The 26,871-nt window shown below is 44.1% G+C and overlaps 1 protein-coding gene across 26 annotated transcripts in view; it reads left to right on the top strand.

Annotated features, from left to right (window-relative positions):
- RIMBP2 (RIMS binding protein 2) overlaps nucleotides 1–26,871 on the top strand; it is a 970,948-nt gene that overhangs the window by 682,258 nt on the left and 261,819 nt on the right. For all 26 annotated transcript variants that reach the window (XM_056533442.1, XM_056533333.1, XM_056533398.1 and 23 more), the window contains one exon: nucleotides 5,734–5,938. In XM_056533442.1, the coding sequence (XP_056389417.1) occupies nucleotides 5,734–5,938 (205 nt within the window). The remainder of the gene's footprint in view (nucleotides 1–5,733; nucleotides 5,939–26,871) is intronic.

Genomic DNA, 26,871 nt, shown 5'->3' on the forward strand with positions numbered 1-26,871 from the left:
CTCTGTAAAATTAAGTATACCATCATCTTGAGCATCCACTCTCCTAGTCTGGATTGGTCGGGTGAACTGGGACATCAGTGTGGTCTGCATTGGCAATCTGTAATTGTGGACTGGAGTAAAATTGGACATGGATCGATGTATGGGAAAAAGTTCAAAACAGGAATATGGATGCACTACTGTGGTAGATGTATACAATGACATTGGCTATCCCTCAACACTGATGTTAAAATTGAGACATTCGCCAGTATATCCTTGTATGAAGGACATTCCAGAGCCCGCACACCAATGCCAAGGTTTCTCAAAATGGCGCGGGACCTATCGCTAATCCTACCTGTGCGTGATAAGCAAAATAGGGGCCAGTGGGCTATCACGGCAGCATTCGGTCGACTCACAGCCTCCTCCCAGGTACCCTCCAGCGTGACTGAGCACACATGCAATGGGAGGAGGGAGGCAAGCTGCAAGCCCCACCTGAGTTGGCTAATATAGGTGCATGGCCTCACAGGTGCTATCCTAATGCTGCCTTGAAGATATTCAAGGCGCATTCACTATGGAGTCTACACACCTCCAAGTATAAAATTTAAACAAACAACAAAAAACGTGGTCTCAAATGGCTGGAGGTGCTCAACCTCAAATGCGGTTGTGCATTTATACTGGGGGAGCAGATCCTGCCCTTGTAGTCCGTTGCTAGGGGTGATCCCCAGCATAAAAATGCATACAATGGAGGATGCCTGCAGCGGACTACAAGTGCCACAATAGAATCCTACACCAGATAGACGGTGTGGATGTGTAACAATTAGAATAATATAATACAGCAAAATGGGTGCACTACTGTGGTAGATGTATACAATGACATTGGCTATCCCTCAACACTGATGTTAAAATTGAGACATTCGCCAGTATATCCTTGTATGAAGGACATACCAGAGCCCACACACCAACGCCAAGGTTTCTCAAAATGGCGCGGGACCTTGGCATTGGTGTGCGGGCTCTGGTATTTTCCTCATACAAGGATATACTGGCGAATGTCTCCATTTTAACATCAGTGTTGAGGGATAGCCAATGTCATTGTATACATCTACCACAGTAGTGCACCCATATTCCTGTATTGTATTATTCTAATTGTTACACATCCACACCGTCTATCTGGTGTAGGATTCTATTGTGGCACTTGTAGTCCGCTGCAGGCATCCTCCATTGTATGCATTTTTATGCTGGGGATCGCCCCTAGCAATGGACTACAAGGGCAGGATCTGTTCCCTCAGTATAAATGCACAACCGCATTTGAGGTTGAGCTAGTGCTGGGCGGTATATCGGTATGAACCGGATACCGTTTTTTTTCTCCCACAGTATGGATTTTTGCCCATACCGCTATACCGGTCGGGCCCCCCCCCCCCCCCCACCCTCCGGATGAATTGTAGAGCCCAGCGCGGCTAATCCATTTACTGTGTCCCAAAGAGCACGATCAATCCCCACCGCTAGCGGGGTCACTGTGCCCACTAGCGGTGTCAAATATGCCCCCCGCGAGCGCTACCATCACCGCTAGCGGGGTCCCTGTGCCCACTAGCGGTGTCACAAGCCTCGCGCGCAGCTAACGTAGTACTGCACATGCGCAGTACTACGCAAATAGCGTAGGGCTAACGCTAGGCTCCTAGCGCTGCCTACGTTAGCCCTACGCTATTTGCGTAGTGCTGCACCTGCGCAGTACTACGTTAGCTGCGCACGAGGCTTTTAAATCTGTTCCCGTACCCTAAGAGCTGACAGGGACGGGGAACAGAGCCGCGCTCGGAATTCTTGTGACACCGCTAGTGGGCACAGGGACCCCGCTAGTGGTGATGGTAGCGCTTGTGGGGGGGGGGCACATTTGACACCGCTAGTGGGCACAGGGACCCCGCTAGCGGTGATGGTAGCGCTCACGGGGGGCACATTTTACACCGCTAGTGGGCACAGGGACCCCGCTAGCGGTAATGGTAGCGCTCGCGGGGGGGGGGGGCACATTTGACACTGCTAGTGGGCACAGGGACCCCGCTAGCGGTGATGGTAGCGCTCGCGGGGGGCACATTTGACACCGCTAGTGGGCACAGGGACCCCACTCGCGGGGGGGGGGGGGGGGACAGGCGGTAATACCGTGATACCGCGATAGTAAAAAAAAATACCGTGATATGAATTTTAGGCCATATCGCCCAGCAGTAGGTTGAGCACCTCCAGCCATTTGAGACCAAATTTTTTGTTGTTTTTTGAAAAAGTTCTAAATAAAGAAATGGATTTCCTACTTGGACTATTGGACATGCTGGTGAGTAATGTGAGAACTCTAAGGGACTTCATGACCCGAGATCATGTTGATGGACCTGTTTAAATGCAACAGCCAATCTTGGATGATATACTAATGTATATTTTATTCTAGTATTATTATTATTATTTATTTTTCTTAATTTTCCAAATTTATCTTTTTTTCTACCTTTTCTTTGTGGATATTTTCTTGTATGACATAAATTAATATATTTGACCCCATAACAACTACTGATGTTGTGTGTGATATATACCTTGCAGATGGTGGAGCGTCATGCTTGTCATATCTTTACTGGTGCATCTGTAGCAACCTAGATGACAAGATATGATCAAGATCATACTAGTTATAATATATGGGTATGCAGCAATACCTTATGAGGATACCCTATAAGAATGGGATGTGTTGTAACATAAATATTCTGACTACCATGACTCATTCCCTTTCTTTGAACATTAAGTGGTTGCGTGCATAGGCTACGGGTAATCACATATGGAAATTATTACTATAGGGTTATTATTATGGTTGACAAATACTTGGCACATTGTCATTTTCAACTATTGGCCTAATTAAAACACTAATAAGTAATTATGGAGTATAATGTAGGCAGAAGCGCCATTGGATGTCATCCAATATAACCCTATATATGTTGCAACCACTGGGCGTAGCAAATAATATGGATAGCCATTGTGAAATACTATTATAGGATGCGCTGCTGTGGACCACCCTGGTATGCATATGCTGTAACAATATTGTATCATTGCTATAAAATATCATTATAAGATGCGTCGCTGTAGATCTCATTTGTAAATAACATATACGCCGTAACCATAATTTATGAATATTAATAATTTATTTAAAGAATCTAATATAGGTACCTGATGCGGTATTAGACTATATATTACTACTTGAACATGGTATTATTTACTCTCTAATATATTTTTTATTCTGTGTAATCATACTTCGGCGGCTAATTACGCATGCGCCACCATACCTGTATAATACAGAGAGGAGCATAGAACATTGCGCATGCGCGATACCGCAGGTCAGGGACTTCTTGTATACGGCTTAACAGATGCACTCACGTGATGCACAGCAGTCACATGATGTGCATCTAGGCTCAGGTGATAATGCGCATGACGCACCGGTTACTATGCGATACGCACAGATTATCGTGTGATGTGGCATATTCTTCCCAGCTCATCACTGGTGCCGGAAGTGTGGTCACCATACACAGACCGGAAGAGAATACTGTGCGCTAAGACGCGCCAAGCTGCAAGGTATTTCTAATTAAGATAAGGATATATAACATGGAAGGGTCTTTGGCAGCACAACACCTCTGAGGAAGTCGCCTTGGCAGCGACGGAACACATGAGGTATCTTGTGGCCCCGTCCTCATGGATATATTATCACCTATCTGGGCTCTCCATCCAGTCTGGGACACTTGTTTCCTATGCATTTCACATGACTGCAAGTATAACAGGATTGTGGCAATATTAGTTGGGAAATAATAGTGATATTGTTTACATTCTTGATATTAATGTTTATTATTTGGACACATCATTACTATTTATTCCCTGTGTTGTCTTGATTGTACATTATATCTATGTCATGCATATTTTCTGAATGGAGTGCAATATCAGCTAGTTTACATTAGACGGGTGCCAGGTTCTAGGTGATGGGGTTCATGGCCCCTCTCTAGGGTTGTGCTTCGGCTCTTAAAGAGCCTATTTTTAATTGATTTTTACTGTTTTCCCTTCCTATCACTACAGTTGTAATTTTTTGTGGGGATTATGTGTACTTAATAAAGAATTGTCTGAATTGAATTATATATACTGGTGTGCTGATGTTTTTTCAGTTTACACTTTTTCTTCTTTGTTCTTGTGTACTAAATTGTACACTGATCAGCACCCATACATTGATTTGATTGAGCCCCCCTCTTTCTCTCTCCTGTTGATACTTTATGATACCTCCTGAAAGTAGACATATTTTATATGTGAATCAATATATCATTTATTTGGAATGTCCATTTTCCTTACAAGCAGAGAGTTTCAGAATCAGAAAAATGTAAAATTTTCCACATTTTCATGAAATTTTAGATTTTTTTTTTTTACAAAGAAATTATAGTTAAAGTATCGACGAAAATTTAGCACTAACATAAAGCAGAATATGTCATGGAAAAAACTTTCTCGAAAACAGAATGATAAGTAAAAACATCCCAGAGTTATTAATGCAGAAAGTGACTCAGGTCAGATTTGAAAAAAATGGCTGTGTCCTTAAAGGGGTACTCCACCCCTAGATATCTTATCCCCTATACCCAACGGTGGGACGCCCGCGTTCTCCCTGCACCCTGCGTTCTCCCTGCCCCCTGCGTTCGTTTAGAGCGTCGGGTGCAGCGCCGGAGGCTCGTGACATCACGGCCAGACCCACTCAATGCAAGTGTATGGGAGGGGGCATGACGGCCATCACGCCCCCTTCCATAGACTTGCATTGAGGGGGCATGGCTGTGATGTTATGAGTGGGGTCTGACCCTGACTTCACGACCCTTCGCCCGGCATCTCCAGTCATCCGGCACAGAGGGGATAAGATGTCTAGGGATGGAGTACCCCTGTAAGGTCAAAATGGGCTGGGTCCTTAAGGGGATAAGCAAGATGACCCCCCCCCCCCCCCTATAATAATGTACAAAAAAGTTAAATGAAAAAACAACAGAAAATAGAAACAGATTAGAAAAAAAACATTTAGTTTGAGTATCTGGGTGTAATCAGGAAACAAAAATCTATTTCCTTTAAATGTGGTCCGTATTTAGGCTAGTATCTGTCATTTCACTGGATTTTAACCAGACAAATAAAATTGTAGTTACTAAAACTATTTTACATCTGAATGGAATCTGCGATGGAAGCTCTAAACGACTTTGGTTCAGATGTGAACTTGGCCATAGCAAGAAACACAATAGAGATAATGGATTTTATATAACGTGACATGCCACTATGGTTCTATGCAATAGTTTTATTAAATATTTTAAAAGGAATACTTAAAAACCCAAAGTCTTAATCTATTTTATATGTTTTAATCATAAAACTTCCTTAATTAGAATATATATTACATGTATTCACACTATTCAATCTTATATACATTGCCAGTCTTTTTTCTTTCCACATTCTATCCAAAATCCTTTTTTCAAGACACCAGTCTTGCAGATATAATAGATTGTAACGGCTCAGACCCCAAATGAATGCCTCTGTTATGAATCTATTTCCTAATAATTCAATAGAAATTGATGTGTTACTGCATTATGCCAAGCGTCATATTCAACCCACAGGGTGGCTGCTGCACATAATATTGGTCCATTTACTTTTATAAGACTACAATTTCCCTGCAGCACAGTCAGAGTTAAGGTTTTTTGTGACTTATTTACTATGTTTTTAAAGCTTTTTTTTATGTTTTTGCAGGCCAAGGTTCGAGAGTTGGAGGAGAAATGCCGAACACAAAGTGAACAGTTCAATCTCCTTTCTCAGGAGCTGGAAAAGTTCCGCCAACAAGCTGGAAAAATTGACTTATTGAGTAGCAGCACAGTCTATAATTTTGATATCCCAGTCTCCCCCAATAAGGCATTTGCTCAGTTAATGAATGGAATAGCAACTACCATTGGAAAAGGTAAAGAGAAAAATTTCAGAGGGATTGGAAAGGGGCTTTATATTTGGAGTAAGCATTGTATTTTTATCTTATTTGCAAATACATTAGATGACCATCTACAGAACATATCTAAAAAAAAAACACATATTGTATGTACAAATATAAATAGGCGAGTGCTGCATTTAAAGTGTACCTGTTTACAAAAAAATGTCATATAATGTAGATAATACCATTACCGTATATAATCGAGTATAAGCCGACCCGAATATAATCCAAGGCCCCTAATTTACCCCAAAAACCCAGGAAAAGTTATTGACTTGACTATAAACCTAGGGTGGGAAATACATCATCCCCCCTGTCATCATCCAGACCCCCGTCATTAACACCCTCATCATCATCACCCTGTCATCATCCCCCCTTCATCATCACTGCCTGTCATCATCCCCACTTCATTATTACCCTGTCATCATCCCCCCTTCATCATTACCCTGTCATCATCCCCCCTTCATCATCATCCCCTTGTCATCATCCCACACCCCCCCTTCATCTTCCCCTTGTCATCATCCCACCCCCCTTCATCATCAGCACATGAAATCAGCCCCCCCTTCATCATCCCCTTGTCATCATCCCACCCCCCCTTCATCATCACCACATGTCATCAGCCCACCCCACCCTTCATCATCACCACATGTCATCATCCCACCCCACCCTTCATCATCACCACATGTCATCAGCCCACCCCCCCTTCATCATCACCACATGTCATCAGCCCCCCCCCTTCATCATCACCGCTTGTCAATGTCTGATTTAACAGTGGTCTTCAACCTGTGGACCTCCAGATGTTTCAAAACTACAACTCCTAGCAAGCCCGGGCAGCCATCGGCTGTCCGGGATTCCTAGGAGTTGTAGTTTTGAAACATCTGGAGGTCCGCAGGTTGAAGACCACTGCGGCCTTCGACATCATCCAGCCCCCACTCACCCCCTTTAGTTTTGTACTCACTTCACTTACCTGCACTTAGTTTTGTACTCACCTCACTCACCTGCACTTACCTCACGTTAGGGTGCACTGGTCTGTGACATCTGTGCTGCAGGGACCGTCCGGTGGGAAGGGATAGTCGTTCCGGGCTGTCATTCTTCACGGGGGGGGGGGGCCCTCTTCTCCGCGCTTCGGGCCCGGAATAGAGACGTTGCCTTGACGACGACTCACAGGGACGTTGCCCATGAACGTCCCTGTGCGTCGTCGTCAAGGCAACCTGACTATTCCGGGGCTGAAGCGCGGAGAAGAGGCCCCCCCCCCGGTGAAGATGGACAGCCCGGAACGACTATCCCTCCCCACCGGGCGGTCCCTGCAGCACAGATGTCCCGAACCAAGCAACTCTAACGTCCCGCCGAGCGGAGGTGAGTACAAGACTTAAAGGGGGAGGGGGGGCTGGATGATGTCGAAGGCTGCAGTGGTCTTCAACCTGCGGACCTCCAGATGTTTCAAAACTACAACTCCGAGCAAGCCCAGACAGCCGATGGCTTCCCAGGCTTGCTGGGAGTTGTAGTTTTGGATACATCATGAGGTCCGCAGGTTGAAGACCACTGAGGGCAGAGAGTTCACTCGAGTATAAGCCGAGGGGGTGTTTTCAGCATGAAAAATCGTGCTGAAAAACTCGGCTTATACTCGAGTATATACGGTATATATATATATATATATATATATATATATATATATATATATATATATATATATATATGTATATGTATATGTATATGTATATGTATATGTATATGTATATATATATATATATATATATATATTTGTAAAATACATTGGTTAAATACTGTGTATATTTTTGGGTGAAGATGCTGTCCCTGCAGCTATTGCCTGTGTCTCTGTGAGGAGACCAAATGCAGGAAGTGAGGGCAGGACAAGCAGGGCTCTGTGCAGGCTCCTGGCTTGCTAATCATCCCGATATGTGAGTCGGGGGCATGTCACAGAGCCTCACTGCACAGAGCCCTGCACCCACACTTCCTATATTTGGTCTCCTCAAGGAGACACACAGGCAATAGCTGCAGGGACAGCATTTTTCACCCAAAAATATACACATTTTACATATTACAAATATACATATGATGATAATCTATATTATATAAAATGTTTTTGTTTATGACAGGTACACTTTAAGTATGTTAAACAACAGTTATATACATTGGGACCCTTCTAGCTGTGTCAGATTTACAATTCAGAAACTTGTAAATTATGAATATTTTGTGCCTTAGACAAGTAGCATGCATTTTAATGAGTTAAAGGAAGGAAGATATACAAAGCGACTCTCTTGCACTATCTTTTGGGGCTAGCTTTTCCCTCAAGCCAATGTTTCTTAACTCCTTTAAGGGGTACTCCGCCCCCAGACATCCAAAGGATAGGGGATAAGATGTCTGATCGTAGGGGTCCCGCCGCTGGGAACCCCCACGATCTCTCCTGCAGGACAACAGATTTTTTTTTTTTTGCACTTCTCTTTTTTCCTCCTCCCCTTCTAAAAGGCAAAATTTGGGGGCTTCCGTTTCCACTCAGCTAAAATGACAAATAGTTATTCTGTAGGTCCACTGGATTAAAATAATACCCAATTCATTTAGGCTTTGTTTTATTTTACTACTTTGAAAAAATTATAACTTTGTGTACGAAAATGAGCATGCTTAAAATTGTCCTCTTCTGACCCCTATAACTTTTTTTTATTTTTCTGTATATGAGGCTACATGAGGGCTCCTTTTTTTTGCCGTGGTCTGTAGTTTTTGTCGATACCATTTTTGTTGTGAAGGGACTTTTTGATTGCTTTTTTATAAATGTTTTAATGATAAATATATATATATATATATATATATATATATACATATATATATATATATATATATATATATATATATATATATATATATTTATAGTGACCAAAAATATGCAATTCTGGACTTTGGTATTTTTTTTTTTTTTTACGTGTACGCCATAATCCGTGCAGTTTAATTACAATTATATTTTTATAGTTCGGACATTCCCACACGCTGCAAAATCACATATGTTTGTTTTTGTTTACATTATTTTATTTAACCCCTTAAGAACCACGAGCTTTTCCGTTTTTGCACTTTCGTTTTTTCCTCCTCACCTTTTAAAAATCATAACCCTTTCAATTTTGCACCTAAAAATCCATATGATGGCTTATTTTTTGCGCTACCAATTCTGCTTTGCAGTGACATCAGTCATTTTACCCAAAAATCTACGGCAAAATGGAAAAAAAATCATTGTGCGACGAAATTGAAGAAAAAACGCAATTTTGCTAATTTTGGGGGCTTCCGTTTCTACGCAGTACATTTTTCGGTAAAAATTACACCTTATCTTTATTCTGTAGGTCCATGCAATTAAAATGATATCCTACTTATATAGGTTTGATTTTGTCGTAAATCATAACTACATGCAGAAAAATGGATACGTTTAAAATTGTCATCTTCTGACCCCTATAACTTTTTTATTTTACCACGTATGGGGCGGTATGAGGGCTCATTTTTTTCTGGCGTGATCTAAAGTTTTTAGCGGTACCATTTTTGTATTGATCGGACTTTTTGATTTGCTTTTTATTAATTTTTTAATTATCTAAAAAGTGACCAAAAATACGTTATTTTGGACTTTGGATTTTTTTTTGTGCGTATGCCATGTACCGTGCGGTTTAATTAACAATATATTTTTAAAGGTCGGACATTTACGCACGCGGCGATACCACATATGTTTATTTTTATTTACAATTTTTTTTTTATGGGAAAAGGGGTGTGATTCAAACTTTTATTAGGAAAAGGGTTAAATGACATTTATTAACTTTTTTTTTTACACTTTTTTTTTGCAGTGTTATAGCTCCCAAAGGGACCTTGAACACTGCACACACTGATCTTATACCCTGTTCTCTGAAAAGCCATAGCTTTGCATTGATCAGTGTTATCGGCGGTCAATTGCTCAAGCCTGCAACTCAGGCTTGTAGCAATCAATCGCTGAAGGGACACGCCGGAGGAAGGTAAGAGGACCTCCGCTCATGTCCCAGCTGATCGGGACACCGCATTTTCACTGCGGTGGTCCCAATCAGCAACACTGAGGAGACGGGCAGCTTTCACTTTCGTTTTAGACGCGGCTTTCAACTTTGAATGCCGCGTCTAAAGGGTTAATAGGGCTGCCGCGCGCTATTAGCCCCGGGTCGCGGCTTCAGATACATGTCGAGACCGACCCGATATGACGCAGGGTCACCACGTGACCCCGCATTATATCGTGGGAGCCGGCCAAGGACGTAAATATACGTCCTTGGTCATTATGGAGTAAAAAATAGGTAAATGGGAGTGATTCAAACTTTTATTAGGGAAAGGGTTAATTTGCATTTCTTTACTTAAAAAAAAAACTTTTTTTATTCCCCATAGGGGACTGTTACATGCAATCATTGGGTTGCATACACTGTTCAATGCTATGCCATTGCATAGCATTGATCAGTGTTATCAGCGCTTCATTCATCCAGCCTGCCATGGCTGATTGGAGCCTCGGAGCACCGATCAGACTCCGGGGAGCCAGGTAATTGACCTCCTGCTGTCCTCTCAGCTAATCGTAATGTCACGATTCTGCCGTGGCAGTCCCGTTCAGCCCACTGAGCTAGCCGGGATTAGCTTTCTTCTGTTTTAGAGTCCGCAATCAACTTTGATATAGGGTTAATGCTGGATATCAGCCTGATTGGCGATGTCTGGCATTAGCCGCGGATCCTGGTTCATCATAGTATGAACCACGCTTAGCTCCTGAGCACACTTCATATAATGGGAATGTACATCCATTGTCTTTAAGGGGTTAAAGAGGTTATGTAGGATTAGAAAAACAGAGCTAATTTCTTCTAGAAACAGCACTTTTGTCCTCAGTTTGCATATAGTATTGCATCTCAGTTTCCACACAGTTTTTTTTTTTTTTCTGGCATTCTTTGGAAAACTGCAACTGCTGTTTTGGAGCGAAAAGCCAGAAGGCGCTCCAGTATACTTCTGTCTTTGGCTCAAAAACTGCACTGGAGTTTAAAAAAAAAAATTAAAAATCCAGAAAAAAACTGTGTGGAAACCTAGCCTAAAGGGGTTATTCAGGATTAGAATAACAGCGCTGATTTCTACAAAAAAATAAACAGCACCACATTTGTCCACAGGTTGTGTGTGGCATTGCACCTCCATTGAAGTTAATGGAGCCAAGTTGTACTACTACACACAACCTGAGGACAGGAGTGGTGCTGTTTTTGGAAGAAATCAGCTCTGTATTTCTATTCCTAGATAACCCCTTTAAATTTGCAGTCATATTCTGAAAGGAGCAGAAACATCGACTTGGAGGAAAAGCTACCTCCAAAGGATGGCGACAGAGAGCTGTTTTGCATATCCTTTTTTCCAGATTCACAGTGAAGCATGAATGGCCTATTAGTCTACACACCTTTATGGTGCTCTCCTCAAATTAACCCCTAAACGACAATGGACATAAATGTACGTCCTGATGCTCTGGTACTTCGTGCACCAGGACATAAATTTACGATCTGTACATGACCCGAACACCGAAGCCGTGCTCACGTCATGCACGGCAGGTGGGGACCCGCCGGTAATGGCAGACATCAGCGATCATGCTGATGTCCGCCGTTAACCCCTCAGATGCTGTTATCAATACAGATCTGATGCCCGCGGAGATCAGATCAGCCAAGATTGCGAACGGAGGTCCCCTCACCTGCCTCTGCTGCTCTCCCGGGGTCTTCTGTTCTGACCTGACTTCCAGCAGACCAGAACAGAAGATCACCGATCTAACTGATTAGTGCTATGCCTATGCATAGCACTGAACAGTATTAGCAATCTAAGGATTGCTATAGATAGTCGCCCATGGGGACATAGAGAGTTAAAAATAAAAGTAAAAAAATGTAAAAAAGTCCCTCCCCCAATAAAAATTTAAATCACCCCACTTTTTTTAAGCGTAAAAAATAAATAATAAACATATTTGGTATTGTTGCGTGCGTAAATGTTCTCCCTATCAAAATAAAATGTTAATGATCCCATATAGTTAACAGCATAAACATTAAAAAAAAAAATTCCCCCCCCCCCCCCCCAAAAAAAAAAAAAGTCACATCACATTCCCCAAAAACTAATAAAAAGCGATTAAAAAGTTACATATTCACAAAAAAGTGGTACTAAAAAACACTACAGGTCATGGTGCAAAAAATTAGCCCTCATACAGCCCTGTATATGAAAAAAAATTGAAAAGTTAGAGGTAGTCAAAAGAGGGCGATTTTAAACACACTTATTTTGTAAAAAAAAAAAGTTTGAGATTTTTTTTAAATCAGTACAATAATAGAAAAGTATGTAATTATTGGTATCATTTTATTCGTATTGACCCATAAAATAAACAAAACATGTAATTTTTACCGTAAAGTGTACAACGTGAAAATGAAAATTTGCTAAATTTCATGGTAAATTGAGAGGTGTCAATACAAAGTACAATTGGCTGTGCAAAAAAACAAGCCCTCATACGGGTCTGTAGATTGAAATATAAGAGAGTTATGGCTTTTAAAAGGCGAGGAGGGAAAAAACAAAAATGCTAAAATAAAATTGGCCTGGTCCTTAATGCCAAAATGGGCTTGGTATAGGGATTTGTGCGGATTTGTGCGCAGCATCAGCATCCAGGATTTACCAGGTGAGTAATATTTAACTTTTATATTTTATAACATTTCCTGCAGCTATTTGACAACCCCATTTAACTAGCTTCACACAGGCATTATACATATTAACTCCACTAAACCGAACTTAAAGAAGCCTATAGTGATCTAAGTTCTGTATAGTTACTAGGTTCCAGACCCTACATAACATAGGCTCTCAACAAATGTTGCTTGATCATTACGTAATGTACACCAGGGCACATCATTTCTAAATATGTATGTTTCATGAGTCTATTTACACTGTAGTCGTGGGGCCACCATTATGCACAGGATGCTGTTGCAGCCCTGCATTTGGTTGAATTGTTTGTGTTACAGTAATATCAGAGCCCCAGTTGAATAGTTTCTAAAGATGCAATAAGCAGAATAAGCTTATTGCACATGTACAATGTGTTGTTTACTTTGCAGAGTCCTTTCTCTGAATTTTATAGGTAAATAATGCAAAAGCATTCGAGGTCTAAATGGATACATATATATATATATATATATATTTACTAATAGTTTATACTTTTCGTCTTGGGTATAGGTGTTCCACTGGCTGACTCTGTCTGCATGGTAATATCATTTGGAATGAGCCTTCCCTATAAATGTATATATTTCATAATTTTGTGGACCAAAATAATATTTCTCGCCTAGATAAGTGTGGATATATGTCTATAATCAAAGACGGCTGTCGGTAGGGGGAGGTTTTCAATGACTTCTCAAACTGAAGCCACAGTTTTTTGTTTATCTTTGGGCTGTACCAGATATTGCAGTTCATCCCCATTTAAGTAATAAAGGTGTAAATGCAATAACAGACACCAATACGGTCTTCCCAATATACAACTAAAATGTATTTCTGCTTCATCCATCACTGTTGTCCAGACTTTAAAGAATCAAGTTGCATATATCATGGTCAGTAGAAAATATAATAATGCAGTTTGTTCTAAATTTTGTTTACCTTTTTTTAATCTACAAAAGTATTTTGAATATAATTGGCAAAAACAGATATATATTCAGGTCATTGCACAGTGCCATGCATTGCCCAAAGTGGCTTACGGGACCTGTAAATCAAGTCAGGCAATTAAATAATCAGCATTGCAGACTAATTTTGCAGACTAAATAATCTCTGTCTCCTATTTCTACATACAGTCTCCCTGCTTTTATTCTTTGAAGGAAAGAGAGGTCACAAATTTTGCAATTACAGTAAAGGTCAGGGTCTCAATTTTTTTAATGCTAGACTGATATGTAAAGCAAATACACAATGCCTACTTATTAAGGAACATATAGTGTAGCAGTTATCAGTGTTTCCTTATTGGTGGTTTAGTTGCTTCTAACGTATAATTATTCTGTCCCTTTTTTATAATGGAATTCAGCTATTTAAGTGCTAACTTCCTTATGAGCTTAGGGTGGCCTTATGCTTATACAAACAGCCAATCTAAAGAGTAAGAGCCTCAGTGGGGATGTAAGAAGCAGCATTTAGGAGATTTTCACCAGGTCGTAGAGTAAGGCTTTGTTCACACCTCAGAATTTCTGTGCGGAATTCCGCATTGGAATTCTGCACAGAGATTCTGGAGAAGCAGAGTCCCATTTAATTCATTGGGATTCTGCTGCACTGTGCACACGGTGGAATTTCCATGCCAGATGTTTCTGGCACAGAAATTCTGATTCCCACAGAAAAATTAACCATTTTATTCTTTATGCGCACTCCACAGGGATTGCTTAGCCATCTATAATACGGCGCATTCATGTCAGCACGGAGATTTTATGTGCGGACATTTTGAGCAGCCATAGTCTTATGTAAATGTAGTGAAGATAACCAAAGATGCCAACTTATATATAATGGTTATGCCTACAACTGAATATCAGATTTGTGCTAAACTGTATTACACTTTTTGGCACTTATTTTGAGTAATTAGACGCTCATCCACTCATTTGCAAACAAATGCCTTGAATAATAATGATTAATGCTGTTTATACCACATTTATTGTCAGGATCCGGACTGGTATGCAGCGAGGACACTGGAGGTGGATCCTCTGTGTCAGTGGGGTGATGGCGTGGGCTGTACCAGGGGAAGGGAGTCTAAGGGGTTACTGGTTCTCACCAGAGCCCGCCGCAAAGCGGGATGGACTTACAGCCGCAGGTAACCCCCAGGTCGTTCCACCCGATAGCGACTCAACCCCAACTGACAGCTGAGACAGGCGTGGTACACAGGGACAAGGCAAGAGCAAGATCGGACATAGCAGAAGGTCAGGGCAGGCAGCAAGAGTCGTAGTCAGGGGCAACAGCAGAAGGTCTGGGTACACAGGCTTGGGAACACACTAAACGCTTTCACAGGGCACTAAGGCAACAAGATCTGGCAAGGACAGGAAGGGGAAGTGGGTTTTTATGTGTTAGCAGGTGTAGGTACTGATTGGGCCATGCACCAATTAATGGTGCACTGGCCCTTTAAATTTCAGAGAGCTGGCGCGCGCGCACCCTAGAGAGCGTGGCCGCACACGCCGGGACAGAACAGTAGGAGGACGGGGCAGGTGAGGAGATTGGGATGCGACCCGTGGGCGGGCGCGTCCCGCTACGCGGATCGCATCCCCGCCGGAGATAACAGTGCAGCGCTCCCGGTCAGCGGGTCTGACCGGGGCGCTGCACACAGAAGAACGCCGCGAGCGCTCCGGGGAGGAGCAGGGACCCGGAGTGCTCGGCGTAACATTTATAAGTCTTCCACAACATTTGTTAAGGATGGCCCGAGGGTGAGGCTTTCAAATGTGATTGACTGTGCTGTAGGGATCGACCGATTATCGGTTTGGCCGATATAATCGGCCAATATTCACGATTTTCTAAGTTATCGGTATCGGCAATTACCTTGCCGATAATGCGGGCGCTTTAAATGAATGAACTGCAGCGTCTTTTGCGGGGCCAGAGACTGCCGCCGCTGCTCGCTTCTCTCCCCCTCTCCCCCTGCCTGTCCTGAGTCCAACCACCGCCACTGCCAGAGACCGCCACCCGCTTCTCTCCCCCTGCCTATCCTGAGGTCCTGAGTCCAACCACCGCCGCTGCCAGAGACCGCCGCCGGTGCCCCATTGCCTCCCCATCCTTGGTTTTATAATTACCTGTTCACGGGGTCTGCGCTACTTCTGGCTCCGGCGGCATCCTGAGCTGTCACTGTGCACCGGGCCACTGACGGTGACGTCGCATTGAGGAGGTCACTTGTCATTGCGCAGCGCACAGCAACAGCGCAGGACGCCGCAGGAGCCAGAAGTAGCACAGACCCCGGGAACAGGTAATTATAAAACCGGTGATGGGGGAGGCAATGGGGCACTGGCGGCGGTCTCTGGTAGCAGCGGTGGTTGGACTCAGAACCCCAGGACAGGCAGGGGGAGAGAAGCGGGTGGTAGCATCGGTGGTTGGACTCAGGACAGGCAGGGGGAGAGAAGCGGGTGATTTAAAGCGCCCACAGAAACAGTTTATCAGTGTATACCCACACACACATGCACCTTCATTTTACCAAGGATATTTTGGGGGGAATTAAAATGCACGGAATATCGGTATCAGTTATCGGCTATCGGCCTGAAAGTTCACAGGTTATCGGTATCTGCTCTAAAAAATCAATATCGGTCAATCCTTACTGTGCTGTTATATACTGCCAAGTGTCAACATAAGAAAATATACACCAGACAGGATGTTCGTATAACTCTCTCTCTTAGCAGGAAACTCAGCTGTTCCCCTAAAGAGTTCTGTTTAATCCAGGAAGTACATTTACGTTTTTACATTTGACAAAGGAGTTTTAGTTATGACATCAGAATTAGCATGTTACATTTTGATTGGTTGTTTGATCATTGTGTCCGTATATATTTGCATATCTAGTGCCCATTAATTTCTTGGCAGAAGTTTCTCTACTGGGAAATTCCAGAGTTCTCTGTTCGTCAGATATTTTGTCTTTTACTCCTTATCTCAGTTGGAAAAAAAAAACAACACAGAGAAACAGCGTGTATAGATAAACAATTAATAAAGCTTTATTGAGAAAAAATTCATAAAAACATACATATTAAAAATGAACACCATGGTTCACCTAATATGGAAAACATAAAAGGAGACACAGACAGGACACTGAAGATATGGCGGTGGGCGCTCAATCAGCTGTGGTATTGTATTAGTATAACAATACATAAATGATAAAGTGCATAACAAAGATGCGAATGATTAAGGTGCTGCTATGTTGCAAGTGATACAGCAAATAAACAACATAAAATCAAAACAAAGTGCATTTCATAATTACCAAGTGGTACAAGGGAGCGAAACCACACCGCCAAAACCTGACGTTTCGCCACGGAGGCTTCTTCACACCCCGGAAGAAGCTTCCGTGGCAAAACGTCGGGTTTTGGCGGTGTGGTTTCACTCCCTTGTACCATATAGTGGTTGAAGGACACAGTTTGAAGGTGGCAGCAGCATGAGTAGACCATATAGTGGCTGATTGACACAGAGTGGAGGTGGTGGCAGCATGAGGAGACCATATAGTGGCTGAATGACACTGCCTGGAGTTGGTGGCAACATGAGGAGACCATATAGTGGCTGAATGACACAGCGTGGAGGTGGCGTCAGTATGAAGAGACCATATAGTGGCTTAATTGCACAGCATGGAGGTGGCAGCAGCATGAGGAGACCATTTAGTGGCTGAATGACACAGCCTGGAGTTGGCAGCAGCATAAGGAGAACATATAGGGGCTGAATGACCCAGCGTGGAGGTGTTGGCAGCATGAGGAGACCCTTTAGGGGCTGAATGACCCAGTGTGGAGGTGGCGGCAGCATGAGGAGACCATATAGGGGCTGAATGACCCAGTGTGGAGGTGGTGGCAGCATGAGGAGACCATATAATGGCTGAAAGACACAGCCTGGAGTTGGCAGCAGCATAAGGAGTCCATATAGTGGCTTAATTACCCAGCGTGAAGGTGGCGGCAGCATGAGGAGACCATATAGTGGCTGAATGACATAGCCTGGAGTTGGCAGCAGCATAAGGAGTCCATATAGGGTACTGAATGACCCAGTGTGGAGGTGGAGGTGGCGGCAGCATTAGGAGAACATATCGTGGCTGAATGACACAGCTTGGAGTTGGTGGCAGCAAGAGGAGACCACATAGTGGCTGAATGACACAGCCTGGAGTTGGCGGCAGCATGAGGAGAACATATAGTGGCTAAATGACAGCCTGGAGGTGGCAGAAGCATGAGGAGACCATATTGTGGCTGAATGACACAGCCTGGAGTTGGCGGCAGCATGAGGAGACCTTATATTGTCTCTATGACACAGTCTGGAGTTGGCGGCAGCATGAGGAGAACATATAGGGGCTGAATGATACAGCCTGGAGGTGGCGGAAGCATGAGGAGGCCATATATTTTCTGAATGAGACAGCCTGTAGGTGGCATCAGCATGAGGAGAACATATGGTAGCAGAATGAGACAGCCTGGTGGTGGTAGCAGCAGCGTCAGAAGTCCTGAAAGTGTCCCGGTGACAGAGTGGTGCGGTGGGTGACAATACCAGTACCCATTGAGGAAGGTGGGTGAAAAAAGGAGAACTAGGAATCAGATGCGTGGCATCAGGCGGGTAGCATGATCAGAATAGTAGCTGAGGCAGGTAGGCAGAAGAAAACAGTCTCTGTGAAAATGTGAAAATGTTAGTGTGCACAAATAAGTATTGAGGATACGCAATACGTAAAACTTATCTTTTAATAATATGCTTAGGATAAAATATATGGACCCAAAATTATTTTTTAAATCAAACAAATGAAAAGGTATGCAAAAAACACCATGTGCCACCTACACCACCAAGTATTGATGTGATGCAAAGACCTCTAAAAGGTGGAAGGGAACAATATATGGTCCATTGTAAACGGCGAGGGTAAAAACTTCCCCATTATTAATTCCTTTCTTGGCACTGTTTCCCTATTTCCTGTGAGGGGCCGCCGTTTTTAAGATGAGTAACACTTTCCTCGAAAGTTGGAAGGGAACAACGTATTGTCCAATGTAGCAGGTGGGGGTAAAAACTTCCCCTGTAAGGCCCTACTCTCGCCCAATTAATTCCCTTCTTGGCAAGTGTTGCTCACACTAAAAAGGACGGCTCCACACAGGAAACTATCTCTATTTCCACCTAAATACCCTGGGAAATGGCAGTGTTTGTAGGAGGAAATAGGGAGAGGTTCATGTGTGGGACTGCCCTTTTAAGGGTGAGTAACACTTGCCAAGAAGGAAATTAATAATGCGAGAGTAGGGCCTTGCAGGGGAAGTTTTTACCCCCACCGGTTACGATGGACCGGTTACAATGGTGTAGGTGGCACATGGTGTTTTTTACACACCTTTCCTTTTGTTTGATAAAAAAAAAAAAATTTGGGTACATATATTTTATCCTAAGAATATTATTCAAAGTTAAGTTTTACATTATGCATATCCTCAATACTTACTTGTGGTCTGATGCGGAAGAATGTCTGTAACTGGGCAGCAGTGCCTTAAATATATTTGGCACTATCCATATTTGTGAAGTGTTGGTGTGGCACCATGGTCAATTTACTCTGATTCATCTTCACAAAGGTCAGTCTCTCCACATTTTTCGTGGACAGACAAGTTCTCCTTGGGCTTACTATGGCCCCCCGCACTAAACACCTGCTCTGATGCCTCACTATTGGCCCCGGGCAGGACAGCTTTTCAGGGCAAACTCTGCTAGTTGCAGCCCCAAATCAAGTTTGGCTGCCCAGAAGTTCAGCGGATATTCAAAGTGTGTTGGCATGGGCATATCAAGGTATGCTACCACCTGCTGGTTCAGGTCCTGCTCCGGGTCTACCTGCTGCTGATGAGTTGCTTCACAATGCGGGTGAAGACAGCTACTCATCAGCGACTGTAGACTCAGGCTGCTGCTGATGGAGCTGGTACTTCTCCTGCCACCCCACCCCTCCCCAGCAGCCATGGCAGTGGAAGCTGAGCGCAGAGGGCCTCCCGAGTCAGACCTGCGAGAGGATGGACAATGGAGCAGATAGGCATCGGACAACTGAATACGTAGGATATCTCTGTAGTAGGTCAGTTTGTCTTCCCTCTCAGTGGGTGTAAAAAAGGCCCCGATTTTGTGCCGGTAGCATGGGCCCAATAACTGCCAAATGGTGACAATTCGGCGGTCACTACACAAGCAATTGAGCATGCATCGTGCCATTTGTGCAAGTGACTCAGAGGGACTCCCTGCTTCTGTGGTAATAGCGGAGGGGGGGGTGCAGGGCAGATATTGTTGCCCTAGGGGCAGATGGTATTAACCACTGGTATTGACCCCTTGTGATGCCAGCAGGCCTAAACTTTATGGGGGCATCTATTAGAAGAGGGGCCTACCCAAACTTTATGGGGGCCCTCATATAGTTTGGGTAGGCCCCCATGTTTAAGTTGCCCCCATATAGTTGTTCTAGGCCCCACTCTGCTGCTAACTGTTGCCCCCATATAGTTGTAGGCCTCAGTCCTTGCCCCCCATACTGCAGGCTCTACCACATAATTATGCCCAGCTCCAGTCATACATTTTATTCCCCCTTTTTTTTTTTTTTACTTAATTACCTCTGCTCCACACCTCTGTGATGGCCTCCTCTTCTGGACTACGCCACAGTGCTTCTGTGGTCACGTGACATCAGGGCCAGTCCCGGAGGTACGTGCTGTGCAGCAGCAGCGCCGCTACTGCAGTGTGTGATCTGTGACTGATTTGACTGACAGAGTACAGTCAGTCAATCAGTCATTGTACAATGTGTTGACCCCAGCATTCAGTGAGTGACAATCACTCACTGACATTGAAAAAAATAAAAAATTGCCGGGCCTCCTGGGGGTCCGGGCCCCTTACAGGGGTATCGGTCGTACCCCCCTGATGGCGGCCCTGGCACTGTGACATTAGCTTACTTTGCACTTGACTTTTGGCTGCAGGACTTGATTTGAGGCTGCAGGACTTGACTTGTAGTGGCAGGACTTTACTTAAGGCCTCCAATGTTCTGGACACCCATACTAAGATGACTTGACTGCACTGGACCTCAAGAACAAGAGAGAGAAGATACCTCCACCCAGGGTTTATATGAGGTAGACTAGCAAGGAGCCCAAAGGTCACCTTTGGAGTCAGCTGGTCACTAGTACCTCCTGGGTAACAATCACATGGTACATTTATTAAAGATACAACACAAAATATAATACACAACATATTTACATGGGTAAACAACTGCAGGGGGCCCTGGGGACTCTGAGGGACACTGACAGGGCAGGAAAGGTACGGGGAAACATCAAACCTCCATCTTCACTGCATACTGCCACGGTGTGTCTGGGTCCTCTGTCTTGCCTTCCCCTCTAGCTCCTCTGGCTGCTCCTCCTCTCCTGTCAGATGACTATAAAAACCGCCCATTTTGTGAAACCTAAACTGTGCTCCACTGTGCCCCTCCCCCTCCTCCTCCAGTTCAGCCACCACAGGGCTCATGTGACTGTGAGATGAAGGCGCCACGTCTCCAGTGCCCTGGCCAGCTATTGTTTCCAACATGTGTTCTAGTAGATGAAGCAGTGGAATGACGTTGTACATCCCGTTGTCATGCGGTAATAACTAAATTATCAGCGTATAACACCCCCCCCCCCCCCATTTTAACAGGGAAATTTAAGTTAAAAAAAATAAAATGTAAAATAAATGACTTGGACTAATTCCACATCATTTCCCCAACTTCGTTTTCTTCTGCACCTCAGTTTGGTCCTGTCCCCTCCAGTGCCACATCATTCATTCCCTTTTATCAGTCCCTGTGCCACATTTACCCCTCTCATCGCCACCCCCCATGTCTCATCATCCCCCCATGTCTCATCCTTTCCCCCTGTCATAGACCACCACTAGTCATACAGACATTAAGCATTTAGTGCCTCCCCCCGCAATCATTTCCCCCTGTCTCATCATCCCCCACCCTGTCTCATCATGTCCCCCCATCATTCTCCCCTCATTATTTCCTCCTTTCTCATCATCCCCCCACCCTGTCTCATCATGTCCCCCATCATTCCCCCTGTCTCATCATCCCCCCACCCTGTCTCATCATGTCCCCCATCATTGCCCCCCTCATCATCCCCCCCACCCTGTCTCATCATGTTCCCCATCATTCCCCCCTCATCATTTCCCCCTGTCTCATCATCCCCCACCCTGTCTCATCATGTACCCCATCATTCCCCCATCATCCCCCCCACCCTGTCTCATCATGGCCCTCATCATTTCCCCCGTCTCATCATCCCCCCCATAATTTTCCTTCTATGCAGTGGTCTTCAACCTGTGGACCTCCAGATGTTGCAAAACTACAACTCCAAGCATGCCTGGACAGCCAACTGCTGTCCGGGCATGCTGGGAGTTGTAGTTTTGCAACATCTGGAGGTCCGCAGGTTGAAGACCACTCTTCCCCTTTCCTTACTTGGCTGCGCTTCGGCTGTCTTGCGGGCTGCGGTCAGTGAAGCATATGAGTGACGTCCTCTCCTGGCTCCTCTGCACGGCATTAGGGATGTCACTTTTCGGCGGCGACTACATGAAATGAAAAGTGACGTCACTGATGCCGCGCAGAGAAGCCGGCAGAGGACGTCACTCATCTGCTTCACTGACCGCAGCCCGCAAGACCCCCCGCCTGACCTGACCTGACCTGCCGAAGCACAGCCAGGTAAGGAAAATAAACAAAACTATGAAAAGCGGGGGAAAAGGGGGAATGATGAGGGAGGGGGAGGTAGGGAAAATGAAAAATAAAACTGTCACTTGTTTTCTCCCGCACTATCCACAGGTACAGGTGGATAATGCGGGAGACGCTGATTAAAAGGTAGGGCAGATCCGGACAAGGTAGGGCTCATTTTAATCAGCGTCTCCCGCACTATCCACCAGTACCTGTGGATAGTGCGGGAGAAAACAAGTGACAGTATTCAAGAGCAGGGAGGAGACGCCGCTGGTCACTGATTTTTAAAGTGGCCTCGGCCGTGCTGCTAATACATAACAAGCAGCCGCTTTAAATCAGTGTCCAGAAGATTTATCGGCGTATAACACGCAGGCAAGCTTTTTGCCTTAAATTTAAGTTTTAAAAGTGTGTGTTATACGCCGATAAATACGTTAATGAAAACTTAAAACGTTATGAAAATTATCAAAAATATGAAAATTATGACCTGGTGAATTGTAGACAAAGCAAATCAATACCATTCACATCTGAGTCTGACTATTTCCTCAGATATCAACAAGTTCTTTTCATGACGGGATGACTTTAACGCTTAAGGATGTAGTTTTGCAATATACAATAATACACAGGTATTATAAAAGTATGCAGATTTATTGGTTTTAACTTTATAAACATAAATGAGTAATAAACACAATGATATATGAAAATGAATATCAATTAGATATATTAGTAAACATTACAAGCTTGTTAATTGACCACCAATTGTAGAACAATACAAGTGAGTAGTAAGTAACTTGTTACAATGAAACAAAAGCTACTAAGTTAGGAATATCATATAAGAAAAAGGTTACATATCACTCTTTACAGAGGAACTTCATGATATCAAGATGGGCAATATCTAATCATAGACATATCAATATGGAATGCTAAATACACTCCCCGCCCCCTTCTAACCAACTACACATCACATGACTCCATGAATGGGCAAATCCATCTAAGGATATAAACATGGAAGTACTAGGATATACTTACCCCCATTCTGGACTATTTTCTATACATGATCTTGGTAAGACATTAAGACAAATAGCAGAGTTTCATGATCTCGCTAGACTATATTTTAGGAGCAAGAACTTGAAACCAGTTTCATGTGTGGGAAATATACTAATAACACTTAGTTTGGCGAGTAGGAATTCTATCAATATGTATAAGCAGTAATTTAATGCTTTGATAGATTGAGTCTTGATTCTTCTGCAGTTAGAATGAAGTCTCACAATATCCTAAAACTATAATATCAATATGGAGATAATTATTTTATTTAATTAATTTATTCGCCAATCTAAATGGTATAATTCCATCCACATTATCCAGATTGGTCTTAATTAAATGGAACACCATTTTTGTTTCTCTTACCAAGTCTATGTAAGAACCTTGTTTCTGGTCCTAGGAACACTGAACGGTCCATCTCATCGTCATGAATAGCCATTGGTCTGGTACCGAGGGATCAGTCCGGCTTGCTGGGATCTCACACGGCTTTTCCACCTTGTCTGACCTCTTTCCTGTGTGTGGGAGAGAATTCTTTGTCTTTCTTTTTCCCTTGTCTCTCCACTTTTGTGTCTTTGTCTACAGTCCCTAACATCTGGTTTACCAGACTTTTTAATTAGTTAGACACACCGCCCTAAATTGGAATTCCCCAATGAATGTAGTTTTGGTGTGTAGATATGGTAATGATTATGACATCACTATAATACCCAGAATGCATTGAGCATATCACCCATAATTCCTTTCTTGTCAGTGTAATGTCAACTACCCTTACCCTAGGGGGTGCTATTGCATAATCAATTAGCATCATTACCATTAAGGGTTAACTGTCAATAACTGGTCTTAATCCCACATTCCACACTTGAAATATGGAGCCCTAAATTATAAATTCAGGGATTATTTTTGACATATATAAGTAATTAAAACCTGGATTCTCATAGACATCTTGGGGCCTACCTAGACATCCAAATTTATTGTAGAGATAAGAATACCATGGAGGTCTCTTTCACATAGACGTGAGAATCTCTCTCTGTGTCTAATCATATGGGTAATTCATTGTTAGTCAGAATAACATTCACAAGACTGGCTAACTAGCTCTCTTATCTGTCTTATCTAAACAGCCATAAATATCTAAAGAGCCCACAAGTATTCTTCTCCCAGACTGGCACTTGTAGAGTAGAACTTTAGAATACACTGTGGTCTATTTAGAACATACAACATTGCAGACACATGATGCTATTATTCTATTAAACATAGTGATTCATTTTTGGGGCCTACAATAAGTATGACACCGTATTCCTGGCGATTGACTAATAATGTGCCTTCCTCAAAGGGCCTGAGCAAACGGCAGGTGTCAAGTATGAGCTGCCACTGATTGACATTGAAGTTACACAGGGGAGTCCCCTATCCACTTGGATCATCAAGAAATCAGTGATGGATTTTCTCTGTTTGTATAGTCGGTCCAACATATGGAGGGTGGAATTCCAAAGTGTGGAAACATCGCAAATCAGACTATGTTGGGGGATACCGTTCTGATGCTGCAGCTCAAGGAGGGTGTGCTTTGCGATGTACGAGTGGCTAAAGTGCATTCAGAGCATATCTAGGGCATCCTTGTCGCAGCGCAGACAAGCTGTTCTTCCCGTTGTCGATCACCATGGTTCCCATTTCCAGTTTTCATGGAGTAAGCCATGATTCGATTTCTTGATGAATGACTTTTAGCAGTTCCTCCCATTTGTGACTCCATTCGCCATGGCAAACCATGAGAAGAACAGCGTGACATCACCATGCCCTGCACACATGGTATGCTGGTGGGGCACTGAGACTGCACTCCGTGCAATGGAGGCTGAGGACACGGTGGAGGAGTCGGAGTCGCACACTGTCACAGGACCAATGGCCTGAGAGTGTGGAGGCGGAAGCGGCGTGACCTGTCCAAGTTGCTGTTGTGGCTGTGCAGGAACCACATTCACCCAATGGGCCATAAAGGACATGAATTGTTCCTGACTGTAGTTAAAGCTCCACACGTCGGCGCTGCTGTGCACTTTGGTACACACCGACAGGCTCAAGGACTGGTCCACCTTCTGTTCCAAAGAATTGTGCAGGGTTGGTACTGCCTCATTAACAAAGAAATGACAGCTTGGGACTCTCCACCTCGGCTTGGCACAAGCCATCAGTTCTCTGAAAGGTGCAAAGTCCACCACTTGAAAAGGGAAGGGCTGCAACACCAGCAACTTGGACAACTTGGAATTCAGCTTCTGCGCTGTTGGATGAGTCTGCACATACTGTTGGCTCTTGGACATTGCTTCGTGGATGGATTGCTGGCGGAATGACTGACTCGAAGTAGGAGGAGCAGGAGCATCTGGAGCGACAGAAGATGGGTATGACACACAGCTCCCTTAAGTTGAGGTGGTGGAGCTTTGGCTGGCTGAAACAGGGAGCGGCGTGCCACTGGGTGATGCAGCAGGCTGGACCACCACATCGGAGCCACGGTTCTCCCAGGCCACTTTATGGTGACACTGCATATGTTGACACAGGGCGGTGGTGCCAACATTGGGACCCTGGCCACACTTCACCTTCAGCTGACACATCTTGCATGTGACCAGGTTATCATCCTCCACCATGCTGACTGCCAACCATGCTACCACCTTGCTGGCTCAGTTGCTGCCTCACGGACAACCTGTAACCCTCTTCTCCTAATGATGATGCCCCTTTTGCACCTGGCTCCCAAGTGTGATCGGCTTCATCATCATCGAGTTGTGTCTGCACCTCACTGATGTCCTCCTCAGGTTCCTCAACAGTGTCTGCTTCAGAAGCCTGAACACTCGCAACACCACCTCCCACGCCACTCTCCTCATCACTACTTGCCCGCCTAGCGGAGGAAGCGGTGAATGTTTCCTTCACTTCTTGGCTGGGCAGTAGCTGCTGACTGTCCACTAGTAGATTGTCCTCACTAAATAGTGAAGCTGAACCCACAGCATAAGATACTTCTGTGGGGGAGGGAACAGCATAGGACAGAGGCAATGGGAGGACAGGGACTGCTCCTTCGCCATGCCAACTGAGGGTTGTGTCTGAGAAACCCACTGATTGTTGACTGGGGGTGTCAGATGTCACTTGTGATGAAGTGGATGACCGTGTTAACCAATCGATGGTGGCAGATGGGTTGCTGGTCGAGACATGACCGCTAACTGATACTGGGAGCTCAGGCCTCTTGCTGCTACTCCTGCTGCCATTCGCCACTAGTCTGCTGCGACCTCTGCCTGATGAATTTTGGCCTCTACCACTCCTCTGTGCACATCCTGGCACTTCTCTGCCTGACATACTTAGTGCATATATGAGGGGAGTACAATACGCTCCTCTACTCTTAACCCCTTAAGCACTCAGCCAATTTTGGCCTTAAGGACTCAGACAATTTAATTTTTACGTTTTCATTTTTTCCTCCTCGCCTTCTAAAAATCATAACTCTTTTATATTTTCATCCACAGACTAGTATGAGGGCTTGTTTTTTGCGTGACCAGTTGTTCTTTGTAATGACATCACTCATTATATCATA

This window comes from Hyla sarda, chromosome 1 (assembly GCF_029499605.1).
Source record: "Hyla sarda isolate aHylSar1 chromosome 1, aHylSar1.hap1, whole genome shotgun sequence".
NCBI lineage: Eukaryota > Metazoa > Chordata > Amphibia > Anura > Hylidae > Hyla > Hyla sarda.